Source organism: Brachyistius frenatus, unplaced genomic scaffold (genome assembly GCF_029030835.1).
Source record: "Brachyistius frenatus isolate BFR_SWC_R1_liver_20210118 unplaced genomic scaffold, ASM2903083v1 Contig_21, whole genome shotgun sequence".
NCBI lineage: Eukaryota > Metazoa > Chordata > Actinopteri > Embiotocidae > Brachyistius > Brachyistius frenatus.
The window spans coordinates 3,612,623-3,627,835 of record NW_027210620.1 but is presented as its reverse complement, the minus strand read 5'-3'; the positions used below and the strand labels follow the sequence as shown (position 1 = coordinate 3,627,835).

The 15,213-nt window shown below is 41.6% G+C and overlaps 1 protein-coding gene across 5 annotated transcripts in view; it reads right to left on the bottom strand.

Moving 5' to 3' along the window:
• The window catches only part of cnksr2a (connector enhancer of kinase suppressor of Ras 2a), a 59,235-nt gene extending 45,647 nt beyond the window's left edge, over positions 1-13,588 (bottom strand). For all 5 annotated transcript variants that reach the window (XM_069696471.1, XM_069696470.1, XM_069696468.1 and 2 more), the window contains exons 1-2: positions 13,466-13,588; positions 670-833 (exon numbers count right to left, since the gene is read on the bottom strand). In XM_069696471.1, coding sequence (XP_069552572.1) covers positions 670-833; positions 13,466-13,529 — 228 coding nt within the window. In that variant the 5' untranslated portion in view covers positions 13,530-13,588. The remainder of the gene's footprint in view (positions 1-669; positions 834-13,465) is intronic.
• Between the last annotated feature and the right edge of the window lie 1,625 nt (positions 13,589-15,213).

Here is a 15,213-nt window from a genome sequence, read left to right as displayed (position 1 = left end):
TTCCTAGTATTTCTTTTCTTTTTAGGAGACATTATTTGAATGAGTACGTGACGATGTGAATATTCATGTTTCAATCTATTTGAGGCATCACGACTTTTGGAGTCGGACGTGTTGACTTCACAGAAACAACATAAACAATATAATAGTGACAAAAAGCTGCTCACAGAAGGAAGGTGAGTTTACTCGTTTCTTCTGTTTGGTGTTTTTCATATTGCATTCTTACATTTGATTCAATAATTGTCAATAAAACAGTCCCAGTCCCTCTTTAGGCATTTTATATATTCCACTTGGTATTGAGTTGTTTGTAAAAGTCAATGGTTTTTAGCTATCAGCTTTCCAAATTTAAATGTTTTTTTGTTTTTTTTAAGCGCTGTTATATTTTCATGTCTAAGTTTGGGTCCCTATCAGGTGAATTAAAGGTGAAATAAAAAAAAATAATAAAAAACAAAAGCAATCTTTTCAAACTCCAACATTTTCCCACTGCGAAAATATTCTTAATTTGTGACGGTGACGAGGAGATGCCCGGATTTAATCCAGGGCAATTTACTTCGGTGTTATTACGCCGTGCGTGCGAGCGGAGCGGCGTACGTTAAAGCTGCAGATGGAAAAAGAAGTTCTTAATGAGAGTCCAGCTCTGCTATCGAAAGCCTAAAAAAAAAGAAAACTCACCAGAGCGCAGAGCAAGTCGACGGCCTCCAGGATGAGCTCCTGGTGTCCGATGCGAGAGACTCCCAGCTCCTCCAGCTCGGCGTGGCTGATCCTCAGCAGCCGATCGCCGCACACGCCTCCGCGCTCAAAGACGCACACGTACTGCTGCAAGCAATCGTCCAGACCTGAAACCAAACACGCAGTATCGACGTGACGCACATTAAACTCATTTCCAATTCCGTTCATGGATCGAGAGCAGGGGATAAAAATACGCGTTCTTCCCTTCGACCTTTTTTTTTTAGCATGAAAATGTTAGCACTCTGGTGTTCGTATTTAGCTCATCGCTGCTGCAGCCGCATGAGATAAAGTTATCGTCTCATTTATTCTCAAAAAGTCCAACTTTAAAAATCGAGAAACGTGGACCTGATTTTCGACTTTAACCTCCACATTTGGACTTCATTCTCAAAATCCCACTCTATTTTTTCCCCCCTCCTTAACATGGCCCTGATACTCCACTGCGATTTACTCTTTTATACCGCTTTAACGTGGCTAGTCTGTTAGTTCTCACTTCTACTACTGTATTCTGCCTGTAACTATATAAATATATTTACGGCACTTATGAGAGTTCACGTTAACGGTTGCTAGAAGTGATGGGGCCCTCGTCCCTGGAGGGGGACTCTCGTTCCAACACCGCCATCATTCTTCACGACCCGTCCAACAGCTCAGACGCTGCGAAACATGATCGATGACCACACGCACGCCCACTTTAAAATGATAGGTTTCAGGCAGTTTCTCCAGCAGTTTCCCTCTTTAAAAGTCCGCCTGCAGGGAGCCACGGATTTGTTTTAGGCTGCAGAGAAAAATGGCGGTTTTATACTGCTGCTTGTTCCAGTTTGATTCAGATAATACAACAGCTGCTGTGTCATGTTTTTGAGAAGTTTTCAGCTTGTTTGCAATTGGGTCTTTTAAACCCAGAACAGCGTACGGTAAAGTATGAAATACAGCTTGTTTTTAATAGACAACCGAGGGCCACAAAAGGCATTTTAGCACTCGGTTTGTAAATGTGTTACTTTGAGACCTGATTTATTGCGCAATGAGAGCGAATGGAAAGAGAAAGGAAAAAAAGGAGTTTTTCTTTTTCTCCTACATTGCTGAAGAAAATCGACCCGATCCGGTGTACTTTTTAGTTTTAGTTCCCGAACTGGAAGTCATACTTCATATTTTTCCACATTAATTTCAAATGCAGGTTATACATGTTTACATTTGAACCACGATACAGTTTCAAACATCATCCGAAACATTTGGTTTTCATTATTTTAAATAACTCTAAATCATAACAGAGTGAAATTAATCCAAGAAGCTAAACAAGCCTGAATTACAGTATTTATTTTCCCCAAATTAAACTTTTGTTGCATCCATTAAACAAAAGAATGATTTGAAATGTCTATTTTCCATTCTCTTACATAACTACAAATTAGAGTCTCAGTATGGTTAAATCCACAGAGGACATATGACAATTCGAATGTGTTTATACGTTTAACAAAATGGCAACAATTGGAGTTGGATCAGAAATTGTTATGTCATAGCTTCCTTTTGTCTTATAGCCTGAATGTTACTTGGATTACAGATTTTTTTATTTTTATTGGATCATCAGGGCATGATAGTGTCAAATAAAATATGGTTTGGGTCAGCTGTTAGAACGCATAGTTTATGTTAGGGTTTGATTATGGTTTGTTTTTACAAGAAAAGCTGATTGTTCATTGCAGGTTAGTGGTGGTCAATGTCCTCCAGAACTACAGAAAACAACCTGAGACACACTCTCCCCCTCTAAACTGCATGAAAACTAAAGATGTTTACCGTAACGCTTGACTTAATTTTCTTTCTCTTAAAATGGATTTGAATAAAATTGGTATCAAAAACAAAGTGTCGTCAAGGAACCACCATAAAAGTCAAGGTATTGGTACTGGCATCAAAAATTTAAAAATGAACTCTTCATGTGTCTCTGTGTCCAAAAATGCCAGCAGAAGTATCGGCCTTTTAAGTTTAACTATAGTTCTGGGAAACAAAGTGGCTTCAGGTCAGTCCTATTTATGGGTTCATGTCCAGCTCGGAGTCTCTTAACGATGTACCTGAATAAAAGAGTGAAGAGACTGGAACAAAGGGAGTAATGGATGGGCAATCAGGCAGCGATCCAGGTACGACTGGACTCTGTGTTGGATTGTGTAACGTCTGTGTTGTGACTATGTGTGGGACGGTCTCTCCAGATCTGCTAGTGCGCGAGTGTTCAAGTGGGCGGATGCGTGCATTGTTTCAGCGCGCGCGCGTGTGTGTGTGTGTGTGTGTGTGTGTGTGTGTGTGTGTGTGTGTGTGTGTGTGTGTGTGTGTGTGTGTGTGTGTGCGTGCGTGCGTGCGTGCGTGTGTGTGTGTGTTTGTCTGGCTGTAGTGCGTTTGCTGAGTCAAAGGAAAGCAGATCAAGACAGAGCAGTTCAGCTGCAGCCCCTGGCTCCCAAAACAATGAATGCATCAAGCTTCTAACCTCTTAACAAACAGCCAGCTGGAAAACACACACACACACACACACACACACACACACACACACACACACACACACACACACACACACACACACACACACACACACACACACACACACACACACCTCAGAGGAATGAGCATTGATTTCCCCCGCTTCAAGTCCCCACTTTATAATATACTCATCTATCATAACCGCACTAACAAAGATGGGGTGGAAGAGAAGGATAAAAAAAATTTAAAAAAGGAAAAGAGGAAAAAAAAAAAAAAAAAAACTCATAAGCCAGCTGCTAAATTGCATGCAAACTATTTCTCACACACACACACACACACACACACACACACACACACACACACACACACACACACACACACACACACACACACACACACACACACACACACACAACACACATTCCTTCTCTCATCAGCGACGAGCAAACTGCATTTGCCTGCTCCTGCACCCCTCCACGCCTCAGCTGCTAAATCTGAAATCTAAATGAAGCATTCAGTCCCAAAATGTACATGTGTCAAGTTCGGGAAACAAAAAAAAAGAAGAAAAAAAAAAAGGAATATAAGCCTGAAGTCTATCAAGATTTTATTTCTTAAAAAAAAAAAAGATTTAAATACATGCAGGTTTTGTGGCCTTCAAATAAAATGGAAGGAGTCTGTTTTGAAGATAAGACTAAAAAAAAAAACGTTTTTTTTTTCCACCATTATCTCATTTTGGGAGAAAACTCCACAAATTGATTCCACTATCTAAACACCCAAAACACTTCAAGTCGACGAGCGATATCTCGACGAGCAGCCTCCGCTGACAAGCATGAAAAGACTCGATAAGAATAAAGACATCACACTGCTCGGATGGGATTCGTGCTATAATGCCGGGTTCGGATCACTCGGGGTACAGTTGAGGCTCGTGGAGAAACTTTAAATGAAAACTTCCAGAAAGAGGGAGAGTCTATATGTTCAGGTGGTGGCGCACGATTAAAACGGGTCCAGTGGTGCAAAGTAAATTGGTAAATTAGCCACAAACTCTTCCGAAATGCTTCCGTTTCAAGGTTAAATGTTGTCCTTTCTAACTGCATTCAACTTCTAATAACTAGTTATTAGGATAGTTTGATGTTCAGTAACACGGAGGACGGACGAAAAATGGCTGAAGCACAAATAAATAAATAAATAAATAAATGCAGAGATAATAAAAAATAAAAAAAAAAAAACAATAATAATTGTCTGTGTTGGTATTTTAACTTCACATAATTAAATGACTGTCTTGAATTCATTTGTTAGCTTCAGACGGGTCTTGGAGGTTTACTGAAGAGTTTCATCAATCTTCTCTTTTCTCAACAAGACAGCAATTATTAGCAAACAGCATGTAGTTAATATCAGCTTCAACTGACGAAGCTGCAAAATATACAGAGTTAAGCGCCTTACTTTAAATTTGATGTTAGAATTTTTTTTTTTTTTTTTTTTTACTCACTTAAGGCACCTGAAGCGCCGTCTCCACCCAAGGAGAGATTTTGTGTGTTTTTTTTTATTTTTTTTATAGAGTGTTAATCAGAGCCGATTCCTAATAAACGTCGATGCTGATTAAAACAATGTTGGCTCACGCCGACCGAGTGTTACTATGGCTGAGAGAGAGAGAGAGAGAGAGAGAGAGAGAGAGAGAGAGAGAGAGCAAGAACGCACAGCAGCAGAAGGGGAAGAGATGAACTGTGTGGCAAAAAAAAGTTCACTTGATGATCAGCATCGCTCATCGCTGGCAGCGAGGGAGAGCGTGAACGCCCCGAACTCTGATGAGTCAGATCGTGAGCGGCATCGGCGAGCACAGACGCCCACGCGGCACCAAACAGAAAGTGAATATATATATATATCTTATTTTGTTGGATACGTATTTGTAATTTTTTTCTTATTGTGTGCACTTTTTGTTGTTGTTGTTGTTGTTGTTTCTACGCTGCTGTGACGACTACATTTCCCCACCGTGAGATGAATAAAGTCTAAAGTCCACTTTTTGACCATCCGGCTTTCAGCAAAATATTTCAGCTTACGTATCACTTCTCGTTAACCATCTCAAGCGTTCATTTTAAATAAATAAATAATAACGCTGTCGCTGTTTGAACTGATTACTTTTTGGCTCGCCATGAAACGGTTATGTTACTTTTAGCAAATCACGTCGACCGTCAACCGTTACTTTTCGGTAACCGCTTATACGTACATTAGGTTTATTCATAACTTTTGATGAATTATTAACCACACATTTCATTACTTTTAAGCCAACCATTTCAATAATTTCTTTCATTTGAACCGCCCGGCCGATACTTTTTGGCAAAAAATGTTGTCCATTTCCTCGTTACTTTGATATAAATATTCAACCGTTCATTTTTTTTTTTTACTGTTAGTGAACAATTTTGAACTTTTTAGCCATTATCCTCAGTTATTAGCGAAGCAGCACGGCTGATAATCATTACTTTTAGCTAATCAATTCAACCGTTAGACAATTTTTTTTTTTTTACCCAACTATTTCAACCGCATGTCCATTACTTTTTCAGCTCGCTATTTCCAAATACTGCCGTTACACTGAATAGAGTGGACCGTATATTCTCACTAGTTTTCCCGTCGCTTTAAATGAACAGCAACATGTCGCACATGATTAACAAACTACACCACATCAATTCTAGGTTCCCTTACCGGGAACAACAAACACAAATTAAACAAATCGACTCTCTTAATTACCAACGGCATCTTTTTAGCATTAACGCATTGCACGACTTTTTTAAGGTCGTCCTTCGTCAGAACTACTATTCACAAACTTTTCAACTGCACAGCTGTTACAGCTGAATCCATGTGTGTATGTTTCCACTTGTAAGTCAAATTGGATTTAAAAAAAAATATATATATATATATATATAATTCAAATCTGAATGTAAATTTACTTCGTCAGTTTTTTAAAAGTTTTTTTTAATTATTTATAATGATCTATTATTATAAATTGCCAGCTGCATGTTCGGTGTAAACGTCTGCGTGGGTTTTGTCGTACAACGGCGTCGATCTGTACAGTCGTGCACTCGTACCTGCGCATGCGTACAAGTGTGCGTCCATGTGCGGGATCGTGCGTGTGCTTGTGATTTGACTGGTACAAAAAAAAAAAGAAGAAAAAAAGAAGTGTGATTCATAGCTGACTCACACACTTAACTCCTACAGAGGCACACTTTTCACAAGAGCAGGCGAGCCAAACTCCCACAAACTCCCTCTTTTCTCTGTGTCATACACGCACACGTCTAATAAAACTACTTTTTTTTTTTTTTTTTTTTTCTTCACCGACTTCTGGGATGTTCGAGAGTCCTATAAAAGAGTTGGCCCTCCCAGTCGGGCTGTGTGTCATCTGTTCCAAAGCGCTCTGAAGCTTCGGTAACAATAAAAAAAAATTTAAAAAAAGTTAAGAGGAGCGCCCGCTCCGTCCCCGGGATGTTGTAACTTCGGGATGTGAGGAAACCCGACGGCTGTTAGAAGCGAGTTTATGACCGTAAAGCTGCCAGTTTGAATCCCATGTCGTCTGGGAATATTTTTTTTTTTTTTTTTTTTTTGCACGGGAGGGTAGAGGGGGAGGAGGAGTGAGGATAAACCGGGGAAACTCTATTCCTCCGTTAAACAACCGGTTTTGCCGCACTCGCCGTGCATTTTCTTGACTTGACCGAGTGACGATGTCGGCGTTTTACCGTCGGTGTTTTATCTCTGGATTTTTCTGGTTGGAGACGAGCTTAAAGAAATGTCGACTGCGGGACTTCTCGATCGTAACCGGTCTTGCGTTCATATAATTATGCTGCGAACAAAAACGACACAAAAAGTGTGAAAAAAAAAAAAAAGTCTGGAGAAGGAGTCAAGTGAAGCCCGGAGGATAAAACTCTGCTTAAGTCAGATATTTCTTATTAAAAAAAATTATAATTTTAAAAACAGAACACCAATTAGAGTCAAGCAGCATGACATTAGATGTCTGTAAATTTCTGTTCCATCTTGTAATTATTCCTGGCAAAGTGTCAACCAACACAATGAGGCTTTGATGAGACAAAACTATGAATATGCAGATGACCATTTTTTTTTTTTTAAGGGGAAAGTACATTCGTCTGAAAACTTAAAATGCAGCTGGTTTATAGTTTGTAAAAATGAAGCATTTAAGTTCAAAACAAAGGCATTTCAGTTTGTAATGGAAAAAAAAAACTGTCCAATGACTGCAAAAACGGGGAAGTAAATATTGAACATAAATCTGACTTGCTAATACACAGTTCCCCTTTGATTTCAGGACAGAGGAACACAAAAGCAGCAATTAGTTTTGCCAGCTGCTACTGTAACAAGCTGGCTAACTAAGCTAGAATTAGCTCTACAAATTAATGCCAAGGAAAGTTGGGTCCCAGTTGATGGTTCTTGTATATACTGTGCATTTTATATTTAATATTTTTTTAACTGTTATTTTATTGCTTTTTATTGCTTTCCTGTATGCTGCTGTAGCGGGGAAAAAAATGTCCCCTTGGGGATTAATAAAGTAACTACCTAATCCTAATCTAACCTAACCTAACCTAACCTAACCCTAACCTAACCTAACCTAACCTAACCTAAACTAACCCTAACCCTAACCTAACCTAACCTAACCTAACCTAACCTAACCTAAACTAACCTAACCTAACCTAACCTAACCCTAACCTAACCCTAACCTAAACTAACCCTAACCTAACCCTAACCTAAACTAACCCTAACCTAACCTAACCCTAACCTAACCTAACCTAACCTAAACTAACCCTAACCCTAACCTAAACTAACCCTAACCTAACCTAACCCTAACCCTAACCTAACCCTAACCCTAACCTAACCTAATTGCAGTTTTGCGCTATGATGAGCCTCCACCTCCAAATGTTACATTTGTGCATTAGTGGTAAAATGCATTTGTAAAAGCATGAATTTGCGGCCATTAAAAGTGGCTTTCTAAATGTCTAGTTTTTGTCTTTTTAACTCTCATTCAGCTTTATATATCCCAATAAATGACAATAAGAAAATATTTGAATGAAACATTAATTGATGCTTAAAAAAAAACAAAAAAAACCAATCAAGATTCGTCATCGCTTTCAGCATGTAACCCGAGCTGAATCAAGGTTGGTGTTTTTTGGCCTTCCTGTACTCATCGGCCTCCGAGTGAACAAAACACTTGAAATTACGATTTATCCGAGCTCCACATGTTCACTCAGTAACGCAGAAACTGAACCCATAAACACGAGAGTTTTGACGTTTTCTGATACGACCTGGTGAATGCTTTTCCAAATCTTCATGTGTCACACTTTAAAACCTAAAACAGATCAAGCCCTGATCCCCTGATCCTCTGATCCTCTGATCCTCTGATCCTGAAGGCTGCGACTATCACTCTGGCGGGTTTTTTTTTTTTTTTTTTTCTTGTGGCAAGTGGTGTCATCAGATGAGCTCGCATGCTGTCACGGCAATTTCACTGCTGATTTTCAAGTCTGGCAATCAAATTCATGCGAGGGAAACGAGGTGAGATTCTGCCCGGCTCTCTCTCTGTGTGTGTGTGTGTGTGTGTGTGTGTGTGTGTGTGTGTGTGTGTGTGTGTGTGTGTGTGTGTGTGTGTGTGTGTGTGTGTGTGTGTGTGTGTGCGCGAGCAGATGATAACACGACACGACGTGGGGCAAACGAAACTCCCAGCATTCCCCACCAACGTGCAGTAAGTGCTCACATTACGATTGACGTGCACCGCTCCCATATTGTTTTAGCATCGGCCGTGCCAATTGCTGCACTCTTGCCAAGTCAACAATACCCGGACCTTTTGGCCCCAAACGCCTCTGGCATATGTGATCGGTACATGTTTTTGGACGCACACGCACACGCACGCACACACACACACACTATAGCCTATCATGTTTCCCTTTTGTCGCCAGACTCACCCGAGGGACCCCGAGAACCGAATACCACACGAAGGCATGCCGTGTGTGTGTGTGTGTGTGGTGTGTGTGTGTGTGTGCGTGTGCGCGTGTGCGTGTGCGTGTGTGCGTGTGCGTGTGCGTGCAAATGTCCGAGGACTCGGGTGGAGCCTTCTGTTCAGAGCGGGTGTGTGCGACTGTCAGCTGTTGAGCACAGACGGTCTGAGACGAACAAGTCACCATCCATCCACCCCCACACACACACACACACACACACACACACACACACACACACACACAACACACAACACACAGGGGCACATATAAACACATGCCATATGCACATGACCAACCGATAACACATCCAAAGATGATTCCTCCAAGAAACCGACTCGGTGCATCATGTAAATAAATCATTGTCGCCATTTCAAGACTCGCTGACCTGCTTTTTATGCCTTAAACAGACATGATGAATGACAAGTATTTGCTCATGTTAGCTACCACAGTTCAGTTTTTTTCAATGTAAGCCTGATGAAACGAGGAGCAAGATGATGCATCGTGGCATTTAAGCAGGAGAGAAATGTCACAGATCGGCTTGAAGAAGCTGCGGTTAAAGGTCAAAAGGTCAGTTTTGAAGTTCATACAGTAGGTACCGTCATCCCGGGCGAAAATCTGAATTTTAAAAAGGCTTTTAGTTTCAAAAAAAACTTGTCAACTTTTCAAAATTCACTGAACCTTTTTCTTTCTTCATTATATTCTACCACTATTTATAGATAATAAAAAAATTTAAGGAAATATATTTATTTTTAAAGTATAATTTGATACACAAAATAGTTGTGGCATCCATAAAAAAAAAAAAGTTTTAAATTTGAGCTTCGACTGCTCAAAACGTGACACAAAAACGATCATATTGTAATGTTAATAAATTGCCGTCTTAACATATCTGTTTCGTGACTGCACGACTGATGTGATCAGCTCACATCTTCAAAAAAAACACAACGTAATCAACGTGAGGAAACGTGAGTCACCGCAACGAAACTTATTTCATCATCTCAAACAGAAGATCCAGGTGATGATAACGAGAGTTGTTTTTTTTTTTTCGGTGTCTTATCATACGATCATAACTGTTTTTCGTTTGAAGGAAAGGTAGTCCACTTCTGCAAGGAAAACTGCAAGTCGAAAATGTCATCTTTAACTCCACGAAGCCAAGAAAAAAAACAAAAAAAACACCCTGAAATTCAGCCAGTAACAGCTCCACAGCTGTGAGGACAAAATGAACAGACTTGAGATCTTTGGATATTAATAATAATAATAATAATAATAATAATAATAACAATAACAAGTCTGTCTGTCCCCATTACCAGACCACAATGCAGTCTCTAAATTAGACTTTAATTAGAAATTCAACATTAAATTAGAGAGTAAATGAAAGCCTTATAACAATGAGTCAGGAAACAACTGATGTTATTTAACCTTTTCTGAAAATTCTCAGTTGCAACTCCAAGAAAATTTAAAAAAAAAAGAAGCACAACAAATGTTCCAACTATTTTAATCCAAGTAGTAGCAGGCAACGTCTTCAGTAAACGTGTCGCATTCAGTAACCCTTGAAAAACAGTGTCAGGCTGCGTCTTAACAAAACGATACGGCATTCGACCTCCAGGATGGAAGGAGTTAAGAAAATTCTACTATTCAACTATGAGTCGAGGGTTCTTGTTACTTATGCTCAAATAATGGGGTTCAGGTAACGCGCCACTGTTCGAGTCCATGTTACAGCCCCCCGTTGCCAGAGAAGCAAACTGCACACTTTTTACAGCCTCCTTTATTGACTGATACTAAAAATAGAGATTTTGGGTGGAGTAGGATAACATCTCTCATTTCGTTTTAGGGCCCAGAAACACCCGCAAATCCTACAAACCTCCCCGAAACTCAGGTGCGAACTGTACGAAGCGTTAAAACGTTCTGCCAAATGACGACACGGTCGACCAAACTCGAGACTCACGGCCCACTTTGAGCCCAAAACGCTTTTACCAACTGGCCTGTTTGTAAAGTCCTGAACAACATTCACATTCACATTTTTTTTTTTTTTTTTTGTACTTTATTTTTTGTCAAATTGAACATACGTCATTCTCTAAATGTAGCTTAAAGCGTTGGCATCCCGTCTAAAAGGCGGCTGTTAACTTATGGTAAATTAGTGGAGATAATAAATGTGATAAATGGACTGGTCTTCAGTGTTTCAGTGCGGCAGGTCTTCTTTTGACAGGTGATTTTGGGGAGGCCCGGCTGATATTGGCACTGCACGTGGAGCTAAAATGAGTCGTGACCAATGCATAGGATGTTTCTGACTGTGTTATATGAGAGTTAAATGAATTATGTTTGGTACAAAAACATAAAAACAAAAAAGGGAAGTTGCTGCAGGGGGACTGGCAGTGAAACGTAGTGTTTATCCCTCGTGCTTGGAAGCTTTTCGTGTGATTTTGCCTGTGCGGGAAATGTATGAAATTAAAAAAGTGTGGAATCTGGAAAGCACATTACAGACATTTCTTTATAAGTAAAAGAGTTTTACAATGTTCACAGAGGCCCGCGGGGCACAGACCTAATCAGCCCGGCCGCTGAATTATGCATGACAATAATCTCCGGTCCAATCACTGCACGGTATCAGCGGCACTCGCGTAAACAAAACTCAATTCCATTTTCGGGTAAATACTTGGGTTTAGGTTTGTGCCCGTGTTTAATTGATGTTATTTTCTTAGAGATCCTGTTCTGCTTAATTCCCCATCTCGTTTTTTTTTAACGGCTCTGAAAAATGGCAGGAATTCACGTCTTTAACGCAGCCGTGTTGAAAAAGGGACGGGTGAATGGAGTCTCTGAAGCGTAGCGATCGACCGCTGACAACACCAAAACCGTAGCTGGTTTTAAACAAGCGGTGCATCCCGTCGACCGTATTGAAAGATTCGGAGGACGCGTCGCCGCTTCCTCCCGCTGCAAAAAAGTGAAGCCAAAAATATCTCGGAAATGCGAGCCGCTGTCTCGCGCTGGTGTCGCAACCAGTCCCGTCGGTGAATTTATCGAACGACACCATGACGACTTACGGGGGGAAAAAAATTCTGTGACTTTGTATTTCATGAGAGAAGGTGATGACTTTTTTGACCGGGAGTTTATAGGAGCCAGAGTTGTTTTTGTTTTTTTTAGAGCCAGCCCCTAGTGGTCCTCCATGGTAATGCGCATTAAGGCACCTTCGCACTGGGTTCTCTTTCAGGACCCGGAAGCTTCATCTGTTATTATATATAAAGATGGTATTGTGATACTGCCTCCTGCCCAAACGTGAGCACATTTCTTTTTCAACTTCACGAAGCCAAGTCATTAAGTACATCTTATAAGGCTAGCATTATTTTATGAATTAAGTTGGCCTTAAAGACGCAGACTTAAACTGCAGCGTTCCCCCAGATTCTTCAGAACATCAGTTTACGACAGAAGAACGAATTTTGTGGTTTGAAACACACGATATGATAATAAATCTCACGGTTCAGGGAACTAACACCCACTCTACGCCCTTATCTACAACTCCTGTACAGGTCTACAGGTGCCTCTACGATTACTTGGTATGAAACAGCTTTCAATCATAACAACATACACCATCAAATAACTAATTGAAAACAAACTGATCAGAAAAACTCCAACTTGAAAAGCAGCAACGTGATGAGAGTTACTTGAAACGAAAGAAATCATATTTGAATTGGACTTTGATTTGGGGTGGGTTGTGTTTATGACTGATACTGCGACCAGCCACCAGGGGGCGATGGAGATTTAGTCATGTTGTCCATCTTTCTCTGCAGTCTACGTTCAAAACAACCACAAAATGAGCCAAATAATCAACAGAGAAACACAAAACAAAGTCGAAATGATGCAAAAAACAAAACACAAAGTGATGTAGAGGCACGAAATGTAGCAGAGATGCTAAATAGTTGATGCAAAACAACTACAAATGGATAAAATTAACACAAAAAAAAACGTGAAAACTTTTTAACCCGCCCCTGCTCTCAGCAGTAAAGTTTTGGCTGGTTACTCTGCTGTCACTCACACATTACATCATCACACCGATCATCAGGTGCCAGGATGATGCATGGACACACACAAACGCACAAAAATACACACACACACACACACACACACACACACACACACACACACACCTCCCACGCAGCATCATCTTGTCAGCCTCTGTCTCCCCTGCATTAATGTTCAACCCATGATCAGTGTGCGTGTCTGTCTGTGTGTGTAATTGATTAGATTGTTGTCTGTGAAATGTGTGCACGGGTCGTGTGCGCGTGCGTGCGCGCGCGCGCGCGTCTGTGTTTGCACAAGCCTACCTTTCATCCAGTCCACCACCTGGCTCGTGCTCCATTTGCTCACCGGCTCCATCACCAGCGCCATCGAGGAAACTTTGCGCTGAGTCTCCACTGCGCGCAAGCAGTGTCGTTACTGCCCACCCCCCCCCCCCCCTCCCCAAAAAACACCCCCCAAAAAACCAAAACAAAGCTCTCCTCCTCCTCCCCCACCCGGACCCTCCCGCCCTCCTCCCTCCCTCCCTCCGCAGCCAGGTGACTCCTTTTTTCTTTTCTTTTCTTTTTTTTTTTTTTTTTTTTACACTATCCCGGTCCGGTCCTGCTCCCGCCTCTGTCTCAGCCCGGTGTCGAGTCCCGTTAACGCAGCGGAGCCTTCAGGAGCGGGACAGCCCGGGCGTGTGCGCAGCGGATCCGGTACATTCCCCTGCTCGAGCTGGTCTGACATGTGTCGCCCCTCCCCTCTCTCTCTCTCTCTCTCTCTGTGTGTGTGTTTCTTCCCTCCCTTCCTCCCAGTGCACCAAGTCCGGTCCTGTGCTCCCGGTGAATGTGTGTGTGTGATAGAGAGGAGTGAGTGTGTGTAGGTGTGTGCGCAGCCGCTCCGGTACCGACAGCAGCAGTGTAGGATAGATAAGTCACACCGGACTTAACACCCGGTAGCATCTCTCTCTCTCTCTCTCTCTCTCTCTCTTTCCCTCCCTCCCTCCCTCTCTCTCTCTCTCCAGATATGATTAATTCGTGCACGCGCCCTGTGGGTGGCTCCGCGCGCGCACGTGTACGGTGTATTTCCCTGTGGAGCGATAGCATCATGCAGATACGGAGGAGGTGGGGGGGGGGGGTATTCTCAGAAGATATTTAACCAGGACGTGTGTGTGTGTGTGTGTGTGTGATGAAGAGACAAGAGAAAACGTGTGTGTGTGGAGGGGGGGTACCTACACACCTCTGCTGCTGTGTGAGGAAAACTTAATGACTCCTCCACCGAGGATCATTTCCTCCGCTCTGCTCCCTCCAACCATTTATCCGTCTCCTTTCCCTTTCTTGAAAATTCATGAGCTCCTTCACATGTTGATGCACCTGTTTCACATTTACATTCGCTCATTTGGAAAGACTTTTGAGTTGCACCACCCTTCCCTCCCCACCCCCACCCCCTCTATAGCCTGCAGACACGTCCTTGAGAAAGTCCCTGAATTTGACAGTCAAATTATTCATTAGTGTCCTCCTCCCTCCTCGAAAGCTACCTTTTGTTGCTCTGCGTTTGATAGTAAATTTAAAAAAGAGGATCATTCAAGGTGTTTTTTTTTAGTCTTTGACTGACTAAAGTAGAGAAATGTGGGTTAAAAACTGGGACATTAAGGTCACATTTATTTTTGACAGAATCGTGAAGATTTTTTGCTCTGAAGTTGTTGTTTTTTTGTTTTTTTATGTGATTAAATGGCACAAAATAAAAGTCTGTATATATTTCGAGACAAATCTGACAGCAAAGCGGAGTCTAATCCAGTTTTAAAGGAGTCTGCAGGTGAGGGTGAAACGTGCACGTATCTCCTTCCAGCCAATCACGACGGAACCGGTGGAACAAGAGCTTCAACCAGAACTATTCTGCAGAGAAAAAGTTGGAAAAGTAGACCTTTAAAGCCCAGAGCCATGACATCATCATCTGCCAGCACATCTTAGTTGAAAAGGAAAAACAACAGCTGCTCATCGAGAGCGCGCTCATTGGTCCACGTCTGTGGGTTCAGTTGCTATAGCGACTGTTTGTTAGGCCTGAAACCCGCTCA